Raw genomic sequence first — 19,194 nt, 5'->3', positions numbered from 1 at the left:
AAAACCCGACGGATTCAGAAAATCCACTGCATTCAAAAAAAAAAAAGTGTCGCTTGACACGCGCTTACCTGCACCCAGGATAGGACGGTGAACTTCAGTGCACTCTGACGAACTTCAGCGCAGCAGCGACACCTGGTGGATATCGGGCACACTACCTTAGTGAATCGCCAGAAGACCCGAATCCTAAGCAAAGAACGGGCTGCTGGATCGCAACAGGACCGGGTAAGTAAATCTGCCCCATTGTGTTCAGAACTTTCCGATATTCCCGTAGTATTGAATAGAGCGGCAGTAAGGATGCTCGACCTGAAGCTCCAGCCATTAGTCAATGGGACCCTGTTTTTTGTGATTGGTGGGGGTCACCTCTGATGCACCCAACTTGGAACAACCCCTTTAAAATGATATTAGATTTCAAATGCTTGGGACTGATATTTGATTAATAGGTATCCAAATCCCAATATCTCTCGCAACAAAAAGGGGCCTTATCCATTTTGCTGTTTACAAGACCCTCCTATATATTTTGTGGTGGCTGCCCCTGGTATTGCAGCTTGGAATAGGATTCCCCTTTTATGAGCTGCAGTACCAGGCACAGACACTACCAAATTTATGGTTCTGTGCAATATAAATGAAAACTCCTGGAAATGATATTGATATTACCTACATTGCTGAGGCTCAGTGGTGCCCCCTGTTGATGTTATTGTTTGCTGGCAGTGACACATGACCCCTCTGGAGGAATCCCCTATACTTAGCACCCAGCAGCTGTGCCTGTTTCCTGTTGGGAGCAGCTGTCAGCGGTTCACCCCAGAGGACTAGAAATAGTGTGCGGCACAAATGCTTTTGATGAGATGAATTTTTTTCGTTGCTCATCACTTGATGCCAGGAAGGCGAACTCCCATAAATCATAAGAGGAATCATTACAGGATTTACATTACAGGTTATTTTCATATTATTGGTGAAGTACGTCCCACTACAAGCCAATGGAGACCCCATTACAATGCAGGGCACATGGAGGCAATGTAGGGCACACGGAGGCAATGCAGGGTATGCAGAGGCAATGCAGGGCACATGGAGGCAATGCAGGGTATGTGGAGGCAATGCAGGGTATCTATAGGCAATGCAGGGAACACGGAGGCAATGCAGGGCATGTGGAGGCAATGCAGGGTATCTATAGGCAATGCAGGGCACATGGAGGCAATGCAGGGCACACTGAGGCAATGCAGGGTACGTGGAGGCAATGCAGGGTACATGGAGGCAATGCAGGGCACACGGAGGCAATGCAGAGCACACGGAGGCAATGCAGGGCACACGTAGGCAATGCAAGGCACATGGAGGCAATGCAGGGTACGCGGAGGCAATGCAGGGTATGTGGAGGCAATGCAGGTTACGCGGAGGCAATGCAGGGTATGTGGAGGCAATGCAGGGTACATGGAGGCAATGCAGGGCACACGGAGGCAAAGCAAGACACATGGAGGCAATGCAGGGCACATGGAGGCAATGCAGGGTACACGGAGACAATGCAGGGCACACTGAGGCAATGCAGCGCACATGGAGGCAATGCAGGGTACACGGAGGCAATGCAGGGCACACTAAAGCAATGCAGGGCACACTGAGGCAATGCAGCGCACATGGAGGCAATGCAGGGTATGCAGAGGCAATGCAGGGCACATGGAGGCAATGAAGGGCACTTGAAGGCAATGCAGGGCACATGGAGGCAATGAAGGGCACACGGAGGCAATGCAGGGCACCTGGAGGCAATGCAAAGCACGCGGAGACAATGCAGGGTACATGGAGGCAATGCAGCGCACATGGAGGCAATGCAGGGTACACGGAGGCAATGCAGCGCACATGGAGGCAATGCAGGGTACACGGAGGCAATGCAGGGCACACTAAGGCAATGCAGGGCACACTGAGGCAATGCAGCGCACATGGAGGCAATGCAGGGTATGCAGAGGCAATGCAGGGCACATGGAGGCAATGAAGGGCACTTGAAGGCAATGCAGGGCACATGGAGGCAATGAAGGGCACACGGAGGCAATGCAGGGCACCTGGAGGCAATGCAAAGCACGCGGAGACAATGCAGGGCACATGGAGACAATGCAGGGCACCTGGAGGCAATGCAAAGCACGCGGAGACAATGCAGGGCACGCGGAGACAATGCAGGGCACATTGAGGTAATGCAGGGCACATGGAGGCAATGTAGGGCACATGGAGGCACTGTATACCTCACTGTATTGGACCGGCCAAGATTTATTCCTGTATTTCATGAACGGAAAAAAATATTAAGAACTTATGGAATTGGTCAACTTTTATAAGAGTATTCAATTAGTACTTTATAAGAGTCTTCAATTTTAGACGTTTCCTCTTTCTTAGGCTGATGGCACACATGGTGTTTTGAACGCGTTTTTGGCCCGTTTTTAAGTAGTCCGTCCAAAAACGCATGCGTAGTTACTTCCACTATGGTAACTTCCTATTAGGGCTCGTTTAGACAGGTGTTTTGGACATCTGTATTTTTGGCGGATACCATTGGTTTCTTTGGGTCTACTGTCATGTCTGTTTTTTTGGCAGATGTTTGGACTGCGAGTAACAGATTGCAGCATGCAGACCCTGGACCTCCAAAAAGTCAAATCCTGTCTGAATGAGTTAGTTTGAGTTAGAAACCTTAGTTTTTTTCTATGCTGTCAAAGGTACATGAACTTTTGTGTGCGTTATCTCTGTGCCATGACATAACTCTATGGGACACATTAAAGTGCACCTCCTTAGGATGCCGTCTCCACCCCCCAGACGTCCGGAAGCGGAGCGAGGTGCTTCGCCACCAGGGAACTTCTATGCCAAGTTTGACCTAGTTTAGATTTGTGCCATAGCCTGCCCTTCAATAAGTACCAGCTATAGGCAGTGGGCAGTTGCGGGGCAGCAGCACCCCCTCCCAGCTCACTGTACTGCTCAGCACCTCTGCCTCCCTGGCCACCTGGCATAGAGGGATAGAAAAGTTTTCAGGCGTACATGCCCTATTAAATCTCCCCCCTATACCCCTGTATTGTGACACCACTGTGTGTATTATCCCTGTACTGTGACATCACTGTGTGTATTATCCCTGTACTGTGACATCACTGTGTGTATTATCCCTGTACTGTGACATCACTGTGTGTATTATCTCTGTACTGTGACATCACTGTGTGTATTATCTCTATACTGTGACATAATTGTGTATTATCCCTGTACTGTGACATCACTGTGTGTATTATCTCTGTACTGTAACATCACTGTGTGTATTATCCCTGTACTGTGACATCACTGTGTGTATTATCCCTGTACTGTGACATCACTGTGTGTATTATCCCTGTACTGTGATATCACTGTGTGTATTATCTCTGTACTGTGACATCACTGTGTGTATTATCCCTGTACTGTGACATCACTGTGTGTATTATCCCTGTACTGTGACATCACTGTGTGTATTATCCCTGTACTGTGACATCACTGTGTGTTATCCTTAAACAATTATAAGTGTTTTATTTTCATGAAAGTGGGGTCTGACTGCTATGCATATAACAAAATTAAACAATGACATTTTGTTGGTGTGGACAACCACTGTAACCCCCTCCCGCAATCCTTTGCCCAGCCCCATACGCTCCTTATTTCTTCCTATAGTATTATAATTCCAGCGCTGCAGCTGCCCCTCAGCCTGGCACAGACGTGTTTTGACTTGTCAGTGTTATAAAATGGCTTAGAAAGATCCCGGATAAATCCTTGCATTCCTTGGGCTCCGTGTGGGGGTCCGGGTAGAAGCCTGTGACAACACTTGCTGCTGCGGACAGGTGTGTGTACCTTTAATGAGTCTACAGCTGTCTCATAGAACAAATGTACAGACACCAAAAGTATAAAACTAATTAAAATTTAAAATTAAATAAAGCCTTTCTTTAACCCTCTTATTATTAGTGCATATTTTGCAGCGTCAGAGATGCTGTTAGTAGAATTCACCTATAATATACCAACAGGTGGCACTGTGACATGCAGGGGTGGCATGGTCCACCAGGGGGCTCTGCTACCTGCACCTGCCTGGGTTTCTACTCTATCTGCACAATTTGGAGGCAGACAGAGTTGAATGAGACTTCCACAATGGGAAGTCTGGCACATCATGGCCCCCATTACGGTTGTGGGAATAAGCCCCAAGTCTGTGTTCCCAAGTTATTCTTGAATTGCGTTAATAATCCATTTCAAGCGACTTTGGAGCAAGAAGTGTTTTTTTTTTTAAGCGGCAAAACACATGCTGCTACTTGCCAGACACAAGTGTTTAGGCCTAAACACATAGGGGCAGATTTACTTACCCGGTCCATTCGTGATCCAGCAGCGCGTTCTTTGCGGTGGATTCGGGTCTTCCGGCGATTCACTAAGGCAGTTCCTCCACTTTTTTTTTAATGCGGCGGTTTTTCCGAATCCGTCGGGTTTTTGTTCTGCCACGCCCCCGATTTCCGGCGCGTGCATGCCGGCGCCGATGAGCCACAATTGGATCGCGTGCGGCAAAATCTCGGGGCAATTCAGGAAAAATCGGTGCAAATCGGAAATATTCGGGTAACACTTCGGGAAAACGCGAATCGGGCCCTTAGTAAATGACCCCCATAATGTTTGTGTAGGAGATATTCAAAATGCACTTGAAATGCACTTGAAACCCAAATTTATTGCATCTTGTGAACATGGCCTTACCTTAGGCGGCAGACACACTATGGGGGTAATTTATTAAGACTGTCTCCGACCTCTTAGTAGATATATGAGTGTGATCTCTGCCAGGTCGGAACGGTTTAGACCAGCTCTATCCTGGAAGTGTTTCTACATTAGGGTGGTCCCATACATGGCGTTTTTGGTCCGTTTTTCCCAATTATCTTAATAGATAAACAGGTTTTAAGCAGCCAAATGCATGGTAAACTGCCAAAAACGGACTGAAAACGGATGTTTAAAAACAGACCAAAAACGCCATGTGTGACATCACCCTTAGTGCATTTTCAAATCGTAAAAAAACGCATGTCCGGTTTGCAAACGCAGACAAAGCCGCACCCACCGGGGCGGGCCTCGGCCCGATCTGATCGGCGTTTCTATGGTATTTCACGCACGTTTTTTTAAGTCAATGGGACTTTTTCAAAGGGACCATGGTTCGGGAATAAAATGTTTTATTTAATTGAGAAAGAATGTCTTCTGATAAGTTAGCAGATGTATGCAAACATCTACAATCTATTCTTCACTGTTCCGCGCACGTATATTATCTACCGACAAGTTAGCAGATGTGAAGAACAGTGAAGAATAGAATAAAAACAGTGAACACAGGATCATTCAAGTGAAAAACACAGTGAAGAATAGATTACAGATGTTCGGCACATCTGCTTACTTGTCGGGAGATACGCGCGGAGTGGTGCGAACAAAATAGCATGTGAAGAACAATATATATGTGTGAAGAACACATTGCAGATATATGGAAACATCTGCAATGTGTTCTTCACACACATATATATTGTTCTTCACATGCTATTTTGTTCGCACCGTTCCGTGCGTATCTCCCGACAAGTAAGCAGATGTGCCGAACATCTGTAATCTATTCTTCACTGTGTTTTTCACTTAAATGATCCTGTGTTCACTGTGTTCACTGTTTTTATTCTATTCTTCACTGTTCTTCACTGTGTTTTTTTAATTAAATGCTCGATCTCGAGCAGGGGAATTATTCATGTCACCTAGCAACCCATCCGTTTAAAACGCATTGCACTCGCATTGCACTTGCAATGCTTGAAAGTGCAATGCATTTTTGATGCGTCTCCATAGACTTGAATGGGGCGGGAAAAACTCGCGTGAAACGCAAAAGTAGAGCATGCGGCGATTTTGCCGCGCGTCAAAACAAACGCAAGCACGCGCGTGCAAAACAACGCAAATGAGGAAAGGCCCATTGGAAACAATGGGACAGAGTGCAATGCAAGTTCTGCGCGTCAAAAGCATGCGCAGAACTAGCGTGAAAAACGCTAGTGTGGAAGGGGCCTAAGGGTTTGCGGACCGCGTTTTCGTCAGGTTTCCCGCCTTTTTCTGTTTTACGCCGCATTTAAGTGGGGTTTTTGGTGCACGCAATCGGATTATGGCGCAATTACGGCGACTTTCATCACAAATCAGGGGGCGTGGCCGTCGGACAACCCAACTGATTTGGACTAAGCGTGGGATTTAACATTCAAAATTGTGTCGCAAACCATGCACTAAACATGCATCGGGAAGAGGATCTCAGCGGGGAAGCGAAACATGTTTGAAATTGGACGCACGATCTTAGTGAATCGCGACAGCTCCGAATCCTCGTTGGACAACGCACCTCGGGGATCGCAACGGGAAGGGTAAGTAAATGTGCCCCATTAACTTTAAACACACAACTAAAATAACACAGCAGCCAGAGCCCGGCCCTAAACCCAATTATGCATCCCTGGAGAGACTTAAAAATGGCTTCCACTAACGTTCACCATCCAACCTGAGGGAACTAAAGAGGATCTGCAAGGAAGAGGCAGAGGATCCCCAAATCCAGGGGAGAGAAACTTGTAGGATCTTCCCAAGAAGACTCCTGGCTGCACCAGCTCCAAAGCTTCTACTCAACACTGAGCAAAGGGGCCGAATACTTATCACCATGTAATATTTCAGCTTTACTTGTTTAATAAATTAGCAAAAATATCTACATTTCTGTTATTTTTTTTCTGTTCGGATGAGTGCACATTAATGAGCAAAAAAAGAACTTTTTTGATCTTACCCAAAGGCGTAAAAAGGCGTAAAACACACCAAGACAAAGTGACAGCTAGAAGTGCTGACCTGACTATACCTGCAGTCTACCACATGGTGGCACTATAGTAGGGAGACAAATTTGACATCATCCAACAATCCAAAATCCAGTATTTATTATACTATATAATTGATCTGCCAATGTAGAGACCCCCCTCTTTTACTGGCCGCAGCCACAAGACCCTTCAATCCTACAAACTAGATTGCCTGTATTTATGGGGTCCAGCATTAGGTTACAGTTTGGGCTTCTGGGTGACAGTCCAGCATTCATACATAGTGTACATATGATAGTGTATAAGCTTCCAATTCCTTTGTGTGCAATTTTTGGGACCCCCAGTGACCGCAAGTTTATGTTAGGGGATCCCTGATGTTCCTGATGGACCAGCAATTTATTCATGTAATTATTATATTATTTATTATTATGGCCATAACAGTGATCAGACCCCAGTAATAATAATATCCATATGGTAGATCAGTAAATGCCATCGTCTTCTCCTTCTTCTTAGATTTGAATGTAAAAAGTTACAAAACTTTACAATTTAAAGGGGTATAGCAGCCATAGCTGATTGTTTTGGGGGTCCTGACATTGTTCTCTATTGCACATCTATTACTTTGAAATCTTCTCCAAAATGTTCTGCCTCCCATTGACCTCAAGGTGCGACTAAAAACTGTACATTTTAGGGCTATTCTACCAATCGGTACCTGCTGATGGCCATTCACTACTATACAGTGTACGGAGCAAAAAGCTGATGTCTCCACCTTCTCTATAGTGGCCGTTCAAAGGTACTGCAGCCTCGCCTCCCATATACAATAACATCAGGGTGGAAAACCCCTTTAATGGAGCTGAATTTCAATATGTGTCCCGTTATGTGATAACACACCCAATTGGACTTGTTGAACCTCATAAATGGGATTTTAACTGGGGTAGATAAGGGATACCCTTTATGGGGCTTTCCTCCACATAGCCCCAGTCTCATACTCCGCCAGACAATACTTGTCTAATCATACATTGCTCCCATATTTATATGATATAAATCTATTATTTTATTTTATAAGACAAGTTAAAAAAAATCTGTGACTCTTCCTCCATGATCTCTAGAACATATCTTGTAATATGATGGAGCGGAGCAGAGCATGCTGGGGGTTGTAGTGCCTCCCCTGTGGTGAGGGTCCTCCCCGTGTGTAGACAGAGGCGGGCGGCATCACTCCCGGGTCTCCTGTGTGGGAGGGTCCAGCACTGGGCGGTACCGGCACCGCTGTACTGGGACATGCTCTGCGGCTGCATGAGGACTCGGGGAGAAGCCGGGGATCCCGCGGATGGAGGACGGAGCCGCCCGGCCCGGGGGCGCCCGAGTCTGGATGGGGATCTGCATGGTGATGATGCTGGGGACACCTGCGGCAGGCGAGTGACAGCACCACATGTCATGTGTATATACACCGCACACGGGAGGTATATATATACTGAACACAGGAGGTGTATATATATACTGCACACAGGAGGTATATATACACCGCACACAGGAGGTATATATACACCGCACACAGGAGGTGTATATATATACTGCACACAGGAGGTATATATACACCGCACACAGGAGGTATATATATATATACACACTGCACACATGGGAGGTATATACACTGCACACAGGAGGTATATGTATATATACTGCACACAGGAGGTATATATACACCGCACACAGGAGGTATATATATATACTGCACACAGGAGGTATATATACACCGCACACAGGAGGTATATATACACCACACACAGGAGGTATATATACACTACACACAGGAGGTATATATATATATATATGTTGCACACAGGAGGTATATATATACACCGCACACAGGAGGTATATATATATATATATATATACTGCACACAGGAGGTATATATATATACACCGCACACAGGAGGTATATATATATATATATATATATATATATATATATATATATATATATATACACTGCACACAGGAGGTATATATATATACACTGCACACAGGAGGTATATATATATACACTGCACACAGGAGGTATATATATATACACTGCACACAGGAGGTATATATATATATATACTGCACACAGGAGGTATATATATATACACTGCACACAGGAGGTATATATATATATATATTGCACACAGGAGGTATATATATATACACTGCACACAGGAGGTATATATATATATATATATTGCACACAGGAGGTATATATATATACACTGCACACAGGAGGTATATATATATATATATATATATTGCACACAGGAGGTATATATATATACACTGCACACAGGAGGTATATATATATATATTGCACACAGGAGGTATATATATATATATATATATATACTGCACACAGGAGGTATATATATATATATATACTGCACACAGGAGGTATATATATATATATACTGCACACAGGAGGTATATATATATATATATATATATATATATATACTGCACACAGGAGGTATATATATATATACTGCACACAGGAGGTATATATATATATACTGCACACAGGAGGTATATATATATATATATATACTGCACACAGGAGGTATATATATATATATATATACTGCACACAGGAGGTATATATATATATATACTGCACACAGGAGGTATATATATATATACTGCACACAGGAGGTATATATATATATACTGCACACAGGAGGTATATATATATATACTGCACACAGGAGGTATATATATATATATATTGCACACAGGAGGTATATATATACTGCACACAGAAGGTATATATATATATTGCACACAGGAGGTATATATATACTGCACACAGGAGGTATATATATATATATATATATATATATATATATATATATATATATATATATATATATATATTGCACACAGGAGGTATATATATACTGCACACAGAAGGTATATATATATATACTGCACACAGAAGGTGTATATATATACTGCACACAGAAGGTGTATATATATACTGCACACAGAAGGTGTATATATATACTGCACACAGGAGGTGTATATATATACTGCACACAGGAGGTGTATATATATACTGCACACAGGAGGTGTATATATATACTGCACACAGGAGGTGTATATATATACTGCACACAGGAGGTGTATATATATACTGCACACAGGAGGTGTATATATATACTGCACACAGGAGGTGTATATATATACTGCACACAGGAGGTGTATATATATACTGCACACAGGAGGTGTATATATATACTGCACACAGGAGGTATATATATATATATATATACTGCACACAGGAGGTATATATATATATATACTGCACACAGGAGGTATATATATATATACTGCACACAGGAGGTATATATATATATACTGCACACAGGAGGTATATATATATATACTGCACACAGGAGGTATATATATATATATATTGCACACAGGAGGTATATATATACTGCACACAGAAGGTATATATATATATTGCACACAGGAGGTATATATATACTGCACACAGGAGGTGTATATATATACTGCACACAGGAGGTGTATATATATACTGCACACAGGAGGTGTATATATATACTGCACACAGGAGGTGTATATATATACTGCACACAGGAGGTGTATATATATACTGCACACAGGAGGTGTATATATATACTGCACACAGGAGGTGTATATATATACTGCACACAGGAGGTGTATATATATACTGCACACAGGAGGTGTATATATATACTGCACACAGGAGGTATATATATATATATATATACTGCACACAGGAGGTATATATATATATATACTGCACACAGGAGGTATATATATATATACTGCACACAGGAGGTATATATATATATACTGCACACAGGAGGTATATATATATATACTGCACACAGGAGGTATATATATATATATATTGCACACAGGAGGTATATATATACTGCACACAGAAGGTATATATATATATTGCACACAGGAGGTATATATATACTGCACACAGGAGGTATATATATATATATATATATATATATATATATATATATATTGCACACAGGAGGTATATATATACTGCACACAGAAGGTATATATATATATACTGCACACAGAAGGTATATATATATATACTGCACACAGAAGGTGTATATATATACTGCACACAGAAGGTGTATATATATACTGCACACAGGAGGTGTATATATATACTGCACACAGGAGGTGTATATATATACTGCACACAGGAGGTGTATATATATACTGCACACAGGAGGTGTATATATATACTGCACACAGGAGGTGTATATATATACTGCACACAGGAGGTGTATATATATACTGCACACAGGAGGTGTATATATATACTGCACACGGGAGGTGTATATATATACTGCACACAGGAGGTGTATATATATACTGCACACAGGAGGTGTATATATATACATATATACACATTACAGACCAAAAGTTTGGACTCACCTTCTCATTCAAAAAGTTTTCTGTATTTTTATGATTAGAAAAATTGTAGATTGTACACTGAAGGCATCAAAACTATAAATTAACATGTGTGGAATTATATACTTAACATAAAAGTGTGAAACAACTAAAAATATGTCTTATATTCTAGGTTCCTTATGCTTTCATTACTGCTCTGCACACTCTTGGCTTCTCTTGATGAGCTTCAAGAGGTAGTCACCAGAAAAGGTTCTCACATCACAGGTCGCCCTGTCAGGTGTAATAAGTGGATTTCTTGCCTAATATATGGGGTTGGGAGCATGAGTTGTGTTGGGCAGATGTCAGGTGGATACACAGCTGATTGTCCTACTGAATAGACTGTTAGGGTGATATTATAATGGCACACGTGGTGTTTTGAACACGTTTTTGGCCCATTTTTAAACAGTCCGTCAAAAAACGCATGCGTTTTTGACCAGTTTAAATTAAGATAGTTGGTCAAACCTGTCAAAAACGGATGCGTCTTCCAAAAACGCATGAGTTTTTAAACACATGCGTTTTTTGAGGGACTGCTTAAAAACGGGCCAAAAACGCCACGTGTGCCATCACCCTTAGCTGCTCTATTTTAGCCATAATATAAATTCTAAGTAAAGAAAAACGAGTGGCCATCTTTACTTTGAGAAATGAAGGTCAGTCAGTGCGAAAAATTGGGAAAAATTTGAGTGTCACCAAGTGCAGCTGCAGAAACCATAAAGCGCTACAAAGAAACTGGCTGACATTAGGACTGCCCCAGGAAAGGAAGACCAAGAGTCACCTCTGCTGCGGAGAAGAAGTTCATCCGAGTCACCAGCCCTAGGAAAGGAAGGACAAGAGTCATCTCTGCTGCGGAGGATAGGTTCATCCGAGTCATCAGCCTCAGGAAAAGAAGACCAAGTGTCACCTCTGCTGCGGAGGATAAGTTCATCCGAGTCACCAGCCTCAGAAATCACAGGATCACCGCCACACAGAGGTCTAGCAGCAGACACATCTCTACAACAACTTGACTGTGTGCAGCATGGTAAAATAGCTTCTAGGTAACCACTGCGGCAACAAGCACAAGAGACTTGTTTGTGCTAAAGAACACAAGGAATGAACAGTAGATCAGTGGAAATCTGGGCTTTAATTTGATGAATCCAAATTTGAGATCTTTGTTTCCAACCAGGAAAGGTGAAGGAATGGACTCTTTATGCCTGGTTCCAGCCATGAAGCATGGAGGAGGCGGTGAGATGGTGTGGGGGGCTTTACTTATGACACTGTTGGGCATTTATACCGAAGCAGCCTGGTTACCGCAGCATCTTGCAGCGGCATACTATTCCATCTGGTTTGCGTTTAGTTGGACCATCATTCACAGCTCCAGGCTGTATAAGGGCTATAAGACCAAGAAGGAGAGTGATGTGGTTCTACGCCAGATGACCTGACCTCCACAGTCACCAGACCTGAACCCAAAGATGGTTTGAGGTGAGCTGGACCGCAGAGTGAAAGCAAAACGGCCAACAAGTGCTAAGCATCTCTGGGAACTCCTTCAAGACTGTTGGAAGACCATTTCAGGTGACTACCTCTTGAACCTCATCAAGAGAATGCCACGAGTGTGCAAAGCAGTAATCAAAGCAAAAGGTGGCTACTTTGAAGAACCTAGAAAATATACATATGTTCAGTTGTTTCACACTAATTTCTTACAGGAGTATTCCCAACTGGGCATCCACATTTAATTTAATTAATTTGCCATATGTAAACATTTAAAACAAATGTTTCTGTGTGAAGATAATTTCTCATAAATGTAGCCATGTTGTCCGTTAGAAACGAGATGGCTTCTTTGGATACGACCACCTCATATTTTGGCAGCGGTGGCCAGACATGCGCTATCGAGCCCTGTCTGACCTCCTGGATTCAGGATTCATTAGCACAGGACGGCTGTGGGACCTGTAGTAACTCCCGGACATTTCATACACAAAAACCTTTTGTTTCTTTGAAGAAATTATCTTCAAATGGGTAAAAATAAAAATGTAATAATACCTAATTGAAGAAATGTTTATAAATGGCAGATTAATGAAACTGAATGTGAATGCCCAGACAAGAATACCCCTTTAAGTATATGATTACACATGTGTTAATTCAAAAGTTTGATGCCTTCAGTGTGAATCTACAATTTTTACAGTCATGAAAATACAGAAAACTCTTTGAACAGGTGTGTCCAAACTTTTGGTCTGTACTGTATATATATATATATATATATATTTTTATTTTTATTTTTTTCATGATGCCTTCCCACTGGGCCATGAAAGAAACAAAAACTAGAAGGTGTTGCATTGCTTAACAATATACTGGTAGTGGTTTGTTAGGCCAATTGCTGATGACAGGTTCCCTTCGAATACATGTGCAAGCAGTTTGTGCAAAATGCAAGGGTTTAGTAAATGTGGCTCTATCTATCTTTCTATTTCAGATGTCTTTTACTTTCCTTCTTTATTCATTATTTTTCTTCTTACTCTATGGGTCTCATTTACCAAGGGTCGCATGCTGTTGGACTGTGCGCCATTTTTAGTGATTGCAGGGCTTGGACAGGTATTTAGCAAGTGTCTGCGCCAGGATTTTGGCGCACGCAATCGATTTTTGTGCGACACAAATTGGGGGAGGAGGGGGCGGCGGGCCGTCAGAGTGATTTGGACTGAGAGCGGGATTTAACATTCAAATTGTTGCAAGCCCAAGCACTTACATGTACCACGGCGCACAATCTTAGTGAATCACGGCACAGTCCATTATCGTCGGACAATGCACTTTTCGGCTCACATAACAGATCCGAAACGTTGCTATCAAGATGGCGGAATAAAAGTTCAAGTATTTTCATCACAACTCTTGGTGTGCTGCCATTTCTTTGAATCTATCTTGTATCTCTCCATCTATGCATTTATCATTATTTCTTTGGCAATACCCAGCTTTTTTAGACTCCTGAATTTCACTCTGCCCTGAGAAACTTTCTTCCATTCATTTCAGCATGGTAGTCATATATTATTGTCAGGGTTGTAGTAAAGCTGGGTTATAGCAGCCATACTGATTGTAATGTTATGTATATGAGATTGCTGCTTAGGGTATTTATATAGGGGGTTGTATTTAATTTACTCTGTATATAGAGGTTGTCTTCGTCCGTGAGACATCTGCTGTATACTTGTCTGTGTATCTTCAGGCTGTGCAGCATACGTTGGATGTGTCATGTTTATGTGGGCCCTTCTGGTGCAGTATATATAACCTACTATATATAGACGAGTGTTGGGGAATTTATAGATGCTGGCGGTGAGGGTGGGTGCATTCTTGGCACAGACTGGACCTGTCACTTACTGCTATTCTCTGATCATCATCATGAGGTGGTTTTTAAAGATCTGTTTGGTAGATTTTATCACCGCCGGCACACCAGTCACATACTGGGAAGGCAGCCATAATCGTGACTGGACCTTATGTCTGGGAAATATCCCTGTGTGACACATCACATTTAAGTTAAAAGTGTAAATCTCTGTCAGGTTGATCAAGAAACACAATAAAATTATATATGGAATGTGGAACCAAAGTGTTCTCTTATAGAAACGATATATTGATGTGAAGATAGTTTACGGTTAACTCCTCAGATGTGGCGCTCCATAGTGACCACGGCATATCAGTGACAGAGGACGAATCGCTTATCGCACATAAATGTTATGTCAGTGCCCTGGACATGTTATATTATATTATATTATAGCGCTAAATAACACATTTATGAGGAGTAGAGGATAATATTATGGCACGCGGCAAGGGGTGTATGGAGACGGTTCATGGGCTGACTGGCAGCAAACGGCCATCGTTAACACCAGCGCCGATGGCTGTTGCGTGCCGGCACCAGCTTCTACATGCCGGCACCACCACCTTGGCTGTGACGTCATCAGAGAGGGACTATGGCACATTGTAGCGAGTCATGTGCAAAATTCCCATATCCCATAGTCCCCGGGTTACATACAGGATAGGTTCTGTAGGTTTGTTCTTAAGTTGAGTTTGTATGTAAGTCGGAACCGTATACTTTATTATTGTAACCCCAGTCAAAATTTTTTTGGTCTCTGTGACAATTGGATTTTAAAAATGTTGGATTGTCATAGGAACCAGGACTAACAAGAAATCTTAATTACAGGCACCTGTGATAACTGTTATAGCTGTTTATTGTAACCTAGGCCTAAAGTACAGAAAATTACAAAAATCCAGAGGTCTGTTTGTAACTAGGGGTCGTATGTAAGTCAGGTGTTCTTAAGTAGGGGACCGCCTGTACTGCTATACTATAGTATATCAGTATATGTTAGGATCGATCAGTCAATTTAGAGATAAAGTACCCTAGAGGGTGTGAAAAAAAGTTAAAATAATTAATTAAAAAATTTTTTTCTGAAAAGGTTTTAAAGATTTACTGTTCGTGGTTTTTCAAAGACAAGGCCCCCTTTTTTCTTATACAATGGAATGGCCGGGTTTTTCTAAAAAACAGGGCTGTGGAGTCGGTAAGCCACACCTCCAACTCCTCAATTTCCCCAACTCCAACTTCCACATACATGGGGAAATTTAAAGGAAAAATCGACTTAGTCATTAAACAAGGCATAGTGGCTGTGGGAATCTTCATACATTTTTTTTTAACCATGGCCTCCTTCCTTCTAAAGTCAACTTTTAATATTTTGCTAATGATCCAGAATGGCTCTGGGGCGTTGCCAAAGCCCCACAGTGCTGCAAATTCACAGGCTGTCACCCTCCCTCTGCTGTCTCCTTCTGCCTGTGTAATCTCGCAGCAGCATGAAGTACAGGGGGAGATCTGCCCTGCTCATTGTAATAGCCTGTAAAGCTACAGCAAGGAGGAGCTCTGGAAACAACGCTAGAGTCCTTTGGGTCCATTAGCATCATTTTAAAAGTTGATTTTAGAAGGAAGAAGGCCATGATAACAAATATTAACAAAGAAGATTACCATGGTCACTGTGCCTGGATCTATGTGTAATGTTCCATGTCACCATGAATTTTTACAGTGATAATAAGGCTTCTATCACCATTTTGATACAATAACCAATTTATTAAAGTACAATATAAAAATATTTATTGAAATACCAACTATAATAATTGTATGTAAAAGTATACAAAACACTAAGGAAAAAAAAACAGTTTTCAACAAAACTGTTTCCCATAATAATGCTGCATAGTGAAGCAGATGACATGAAGGCTTGGCTTCTATACCTATAGTTTTTTCTCGTGTGCGTTTTCTGTATTTCTGAATTTGAGATGTTAGAAAACAATTTCTCATATTCTATGTATATTGTATGGAGTCCATCAGAGCAGCTAACATCTACAAACATGAGGAGAAGCAAACTAAAACATGAAACACACACAGGACAATCCTGCCTTCATCCAGTTTTCCTGATCACTCTAGCGGTTGTAAGATAAGCGCAGAAGTGTAGGGGAGGAGGAAAAAGTGCATCCACATTCATCTCAACTAAAAGCTTACACCCTGAGATTAAGATTAGAATAAACATTTATAGGACATTCCACAATTTCCCCAAATTCTGATAACAATATTCAGCAGATAGAGCAGTGAACTAATTGTGACAATTTTTATTATATATTTATGCAGTCGGAGTTGGTCCATTTTATTCTGACTCCACAGCCCTGTCAAAAAAAAACTTTTTACGACACTCGGCACCTCTTGGTTCTGCCGTCTGATAATATATTTCAACTCAACATATGCTCAACCCTCTCAGCCTGGTCCTGCCCACTGATCGTGGCGTCACATGCTGTCTGCAGGTGGGACCAGACTAAAATTAAGCGAGTGGGGGCATGCATAGAGTATCAGCGGAGCCAAGAGGAGACCCGGTGCCGTAGATCAGAGCACCTCCGGCTCATTTCCATATCTTTATAAAGTCTTTTTTAGAAGAATCTGGTCGTTTCATTACTGGGCTAAGCACAATGGGGGTCATTTACTAAGGGCCCGAATCGCGTTTTTACCCGAATTTTACAGATTTGCGCCGGTTTTCCCTGAATTGCCCCGGGATTTTGGCGCATGCGATCAGATTGTGGCACATCGGTGCCGACATGCACGCGACGGAAAAAACGCTGTATTTTTTAAAAAAATGTGTCGCTGGACACACTCTTACCTGCACCCGGCCTGGCTTGGTGAACTTCAGTGCACTCTGACGGAATTCACCGCAGCAGCGACACCTGGTGGACATCGAGGGAACTACCTTAGTGAATCGCTGGAAGACCCGAATCCTTCACAGAGAACGCGCCACTGGATCGCGAATAGACTGGGTAAGTAAATCTGCCCCAATAAGTTTGGGCTGTCTACCCTCAGTAACTGTGATGGTAGATGTCCTTTAATTTCTCAAAACTTATTAAAACATTTATAAATTTATTTTCCCCATAATCGCTCATATCCAAACAATATGGGCAGGTGTCATTTGGAACGCAAAGTGAAAGGCGTAAAAAGAGAGCGTACCAGAAAATGGCGCAAAAGAATTTATCACATACACTACATTTGCAATTTTTCCTGCTTCCCAGTACACAGTGGGGAAAACCAAATACGGCAATGGGGAAGTTCAATTTGTTACACAGAAAATAAGCCCTTGTAAAGGTCTGGACCAAATACATTGCAAAACAAGGCTATGGTTTGTGACCGGGTGCTAAGTGGCGAATTTGGTGTTATATTTGATCAATGATAATAGTAATCTTTAAGATGGACATTCCCTTTAAGTAGGAGGTACTTAAAGAACCAGACATGTAAATAAACTGGAAGCGCTGTCAAATTGACTCTAGATGAGCTAGGGGTAAGAAGACAACATCCAAATTATGGGCAAAATTACCAAAACTGGTCAGTGCAACCAATCACAACACAACAAGACAAGACAAGGAGCAGAATATGACATGGAGGCTGCTATGGGCAACCGGGGACAGTTTTATAAATATCCTAAAATCTTTATGGATGATTTATTGACAGATATATAAAAATATATTTATTAATTTCTAAGATTTTAAAATGACCTCTTCTTTACTGTACAGAATGGCTGCCAGTTCTATCGACATCCATTCCAACACGACAGATATAAGGCCATTCTAGTGTCTGACTATGACAAACATGTGCTATCTCCAGACCTTTCCTCAGGTCAAAGGGAAATATTCTTCCTGTGTCATGTTAGAGGTCACACGTTGGGATATCCATTTTCCTCCGATGGTTTGCTGAGGAAATGTGTTTCCTCCAACATCTGTCTACAGCAGCATAGGGATAATGGGCATCCAACTGCTAGGACCTTCAGTGACTGGCAGAGCAGAGGACCACAAGTCCCTCTCAGCTGCCCTATGCTTAATAGGACTTTCAGGATCAGCTGTCCTATAAGCGATCCCAGGAGTCCCATAGAAGTGATTGGTGTGAAGGACGAACCCTCTGTTCTCCATTAATGTCTGTGGGACTTTGGGGGTGTCTTACTCATTGAAGGGTCTCTATCCTGCCAATCACCAGGGATAAAGTCAGATTGTTTGGACACAGCTATTTGTCATAAAAGATGCCTAATCCCAATTGGCCCGTATATTCATACATTTTCAGGAGGAATAACAGAGTGACAGAACAAACATTGATTATTTTATGGGTTATGCTAGACGTGACCCGTCCTCTCCACCTGTGACTGCTAGTACCACGATGCATTCGCGTAGACAGGATATATGGTGGTGGGCGCTGTCCTTTTCCTTTTACTTAATCTGATTTCATACTTTTAATTCCAGGAATAAGTCATCAGTTTCATTCTGATGTGATAACCCCGCGGTGGCTGACGCCTAGTGCTATAGGAGATAAAGCCAACAACAAGGTAAACGAGTTGTTTCAGGGGTGGGGAACAAGTTTCAGTAACTTTAAGTAACGGGTTTCCAGGATGTAACACCTCAGCCCACA

At 42.2% G+C, this 19,194-nt stretch overlaps 1 protein-coding gene across 1 annotated transcript in view; it reads left to right on the top strand.

Annotated features, from left to right (window-relative positions):
* The first annotated feature begins 7,967 nt into the window (after positions 1-7,967).
* The window catches only part of ADAM19 (ADAM metallopeptidase domain 19), a 42,286-nt gene continuing 31,059 nt past the window's right edge, over positions 7,968-19,194 (top strand). The window contains exons 1-2 of the mRNA XM_072145489.1: positions 7,968-8,188; positions 19,029-19,111. Of these exons, the coding sequence (XP_072001590.1) occupies positions 8,104-8,188; positions 19,029-19,111 (168 nt within the window). The 5' untranslated portion in view covers positions 7,968-8,103. The remainder of the gene's footprint in view (positions 8,189-19,028; positions 19,112-19,194) is intronic.

The sequence above is a fragment of the Engystomops pustulosus genome, chromosome 4, assembly GCF_040894005.1.
Source record: "Engystomops pustulosus chromosome 4, aEngPut4.maternal, whole genome shotgun sequence".
Taxonomy (NCBI): domain Eukaryota; kingdom Metazoa; phylum Chordata; class Amphibia; order Anura; family Leptodactylidae; genus Engystomops; species Engystomops pustulosus.
This window is presented reverse-complemented; position numbering and strand designations above follow the sequence as displayed.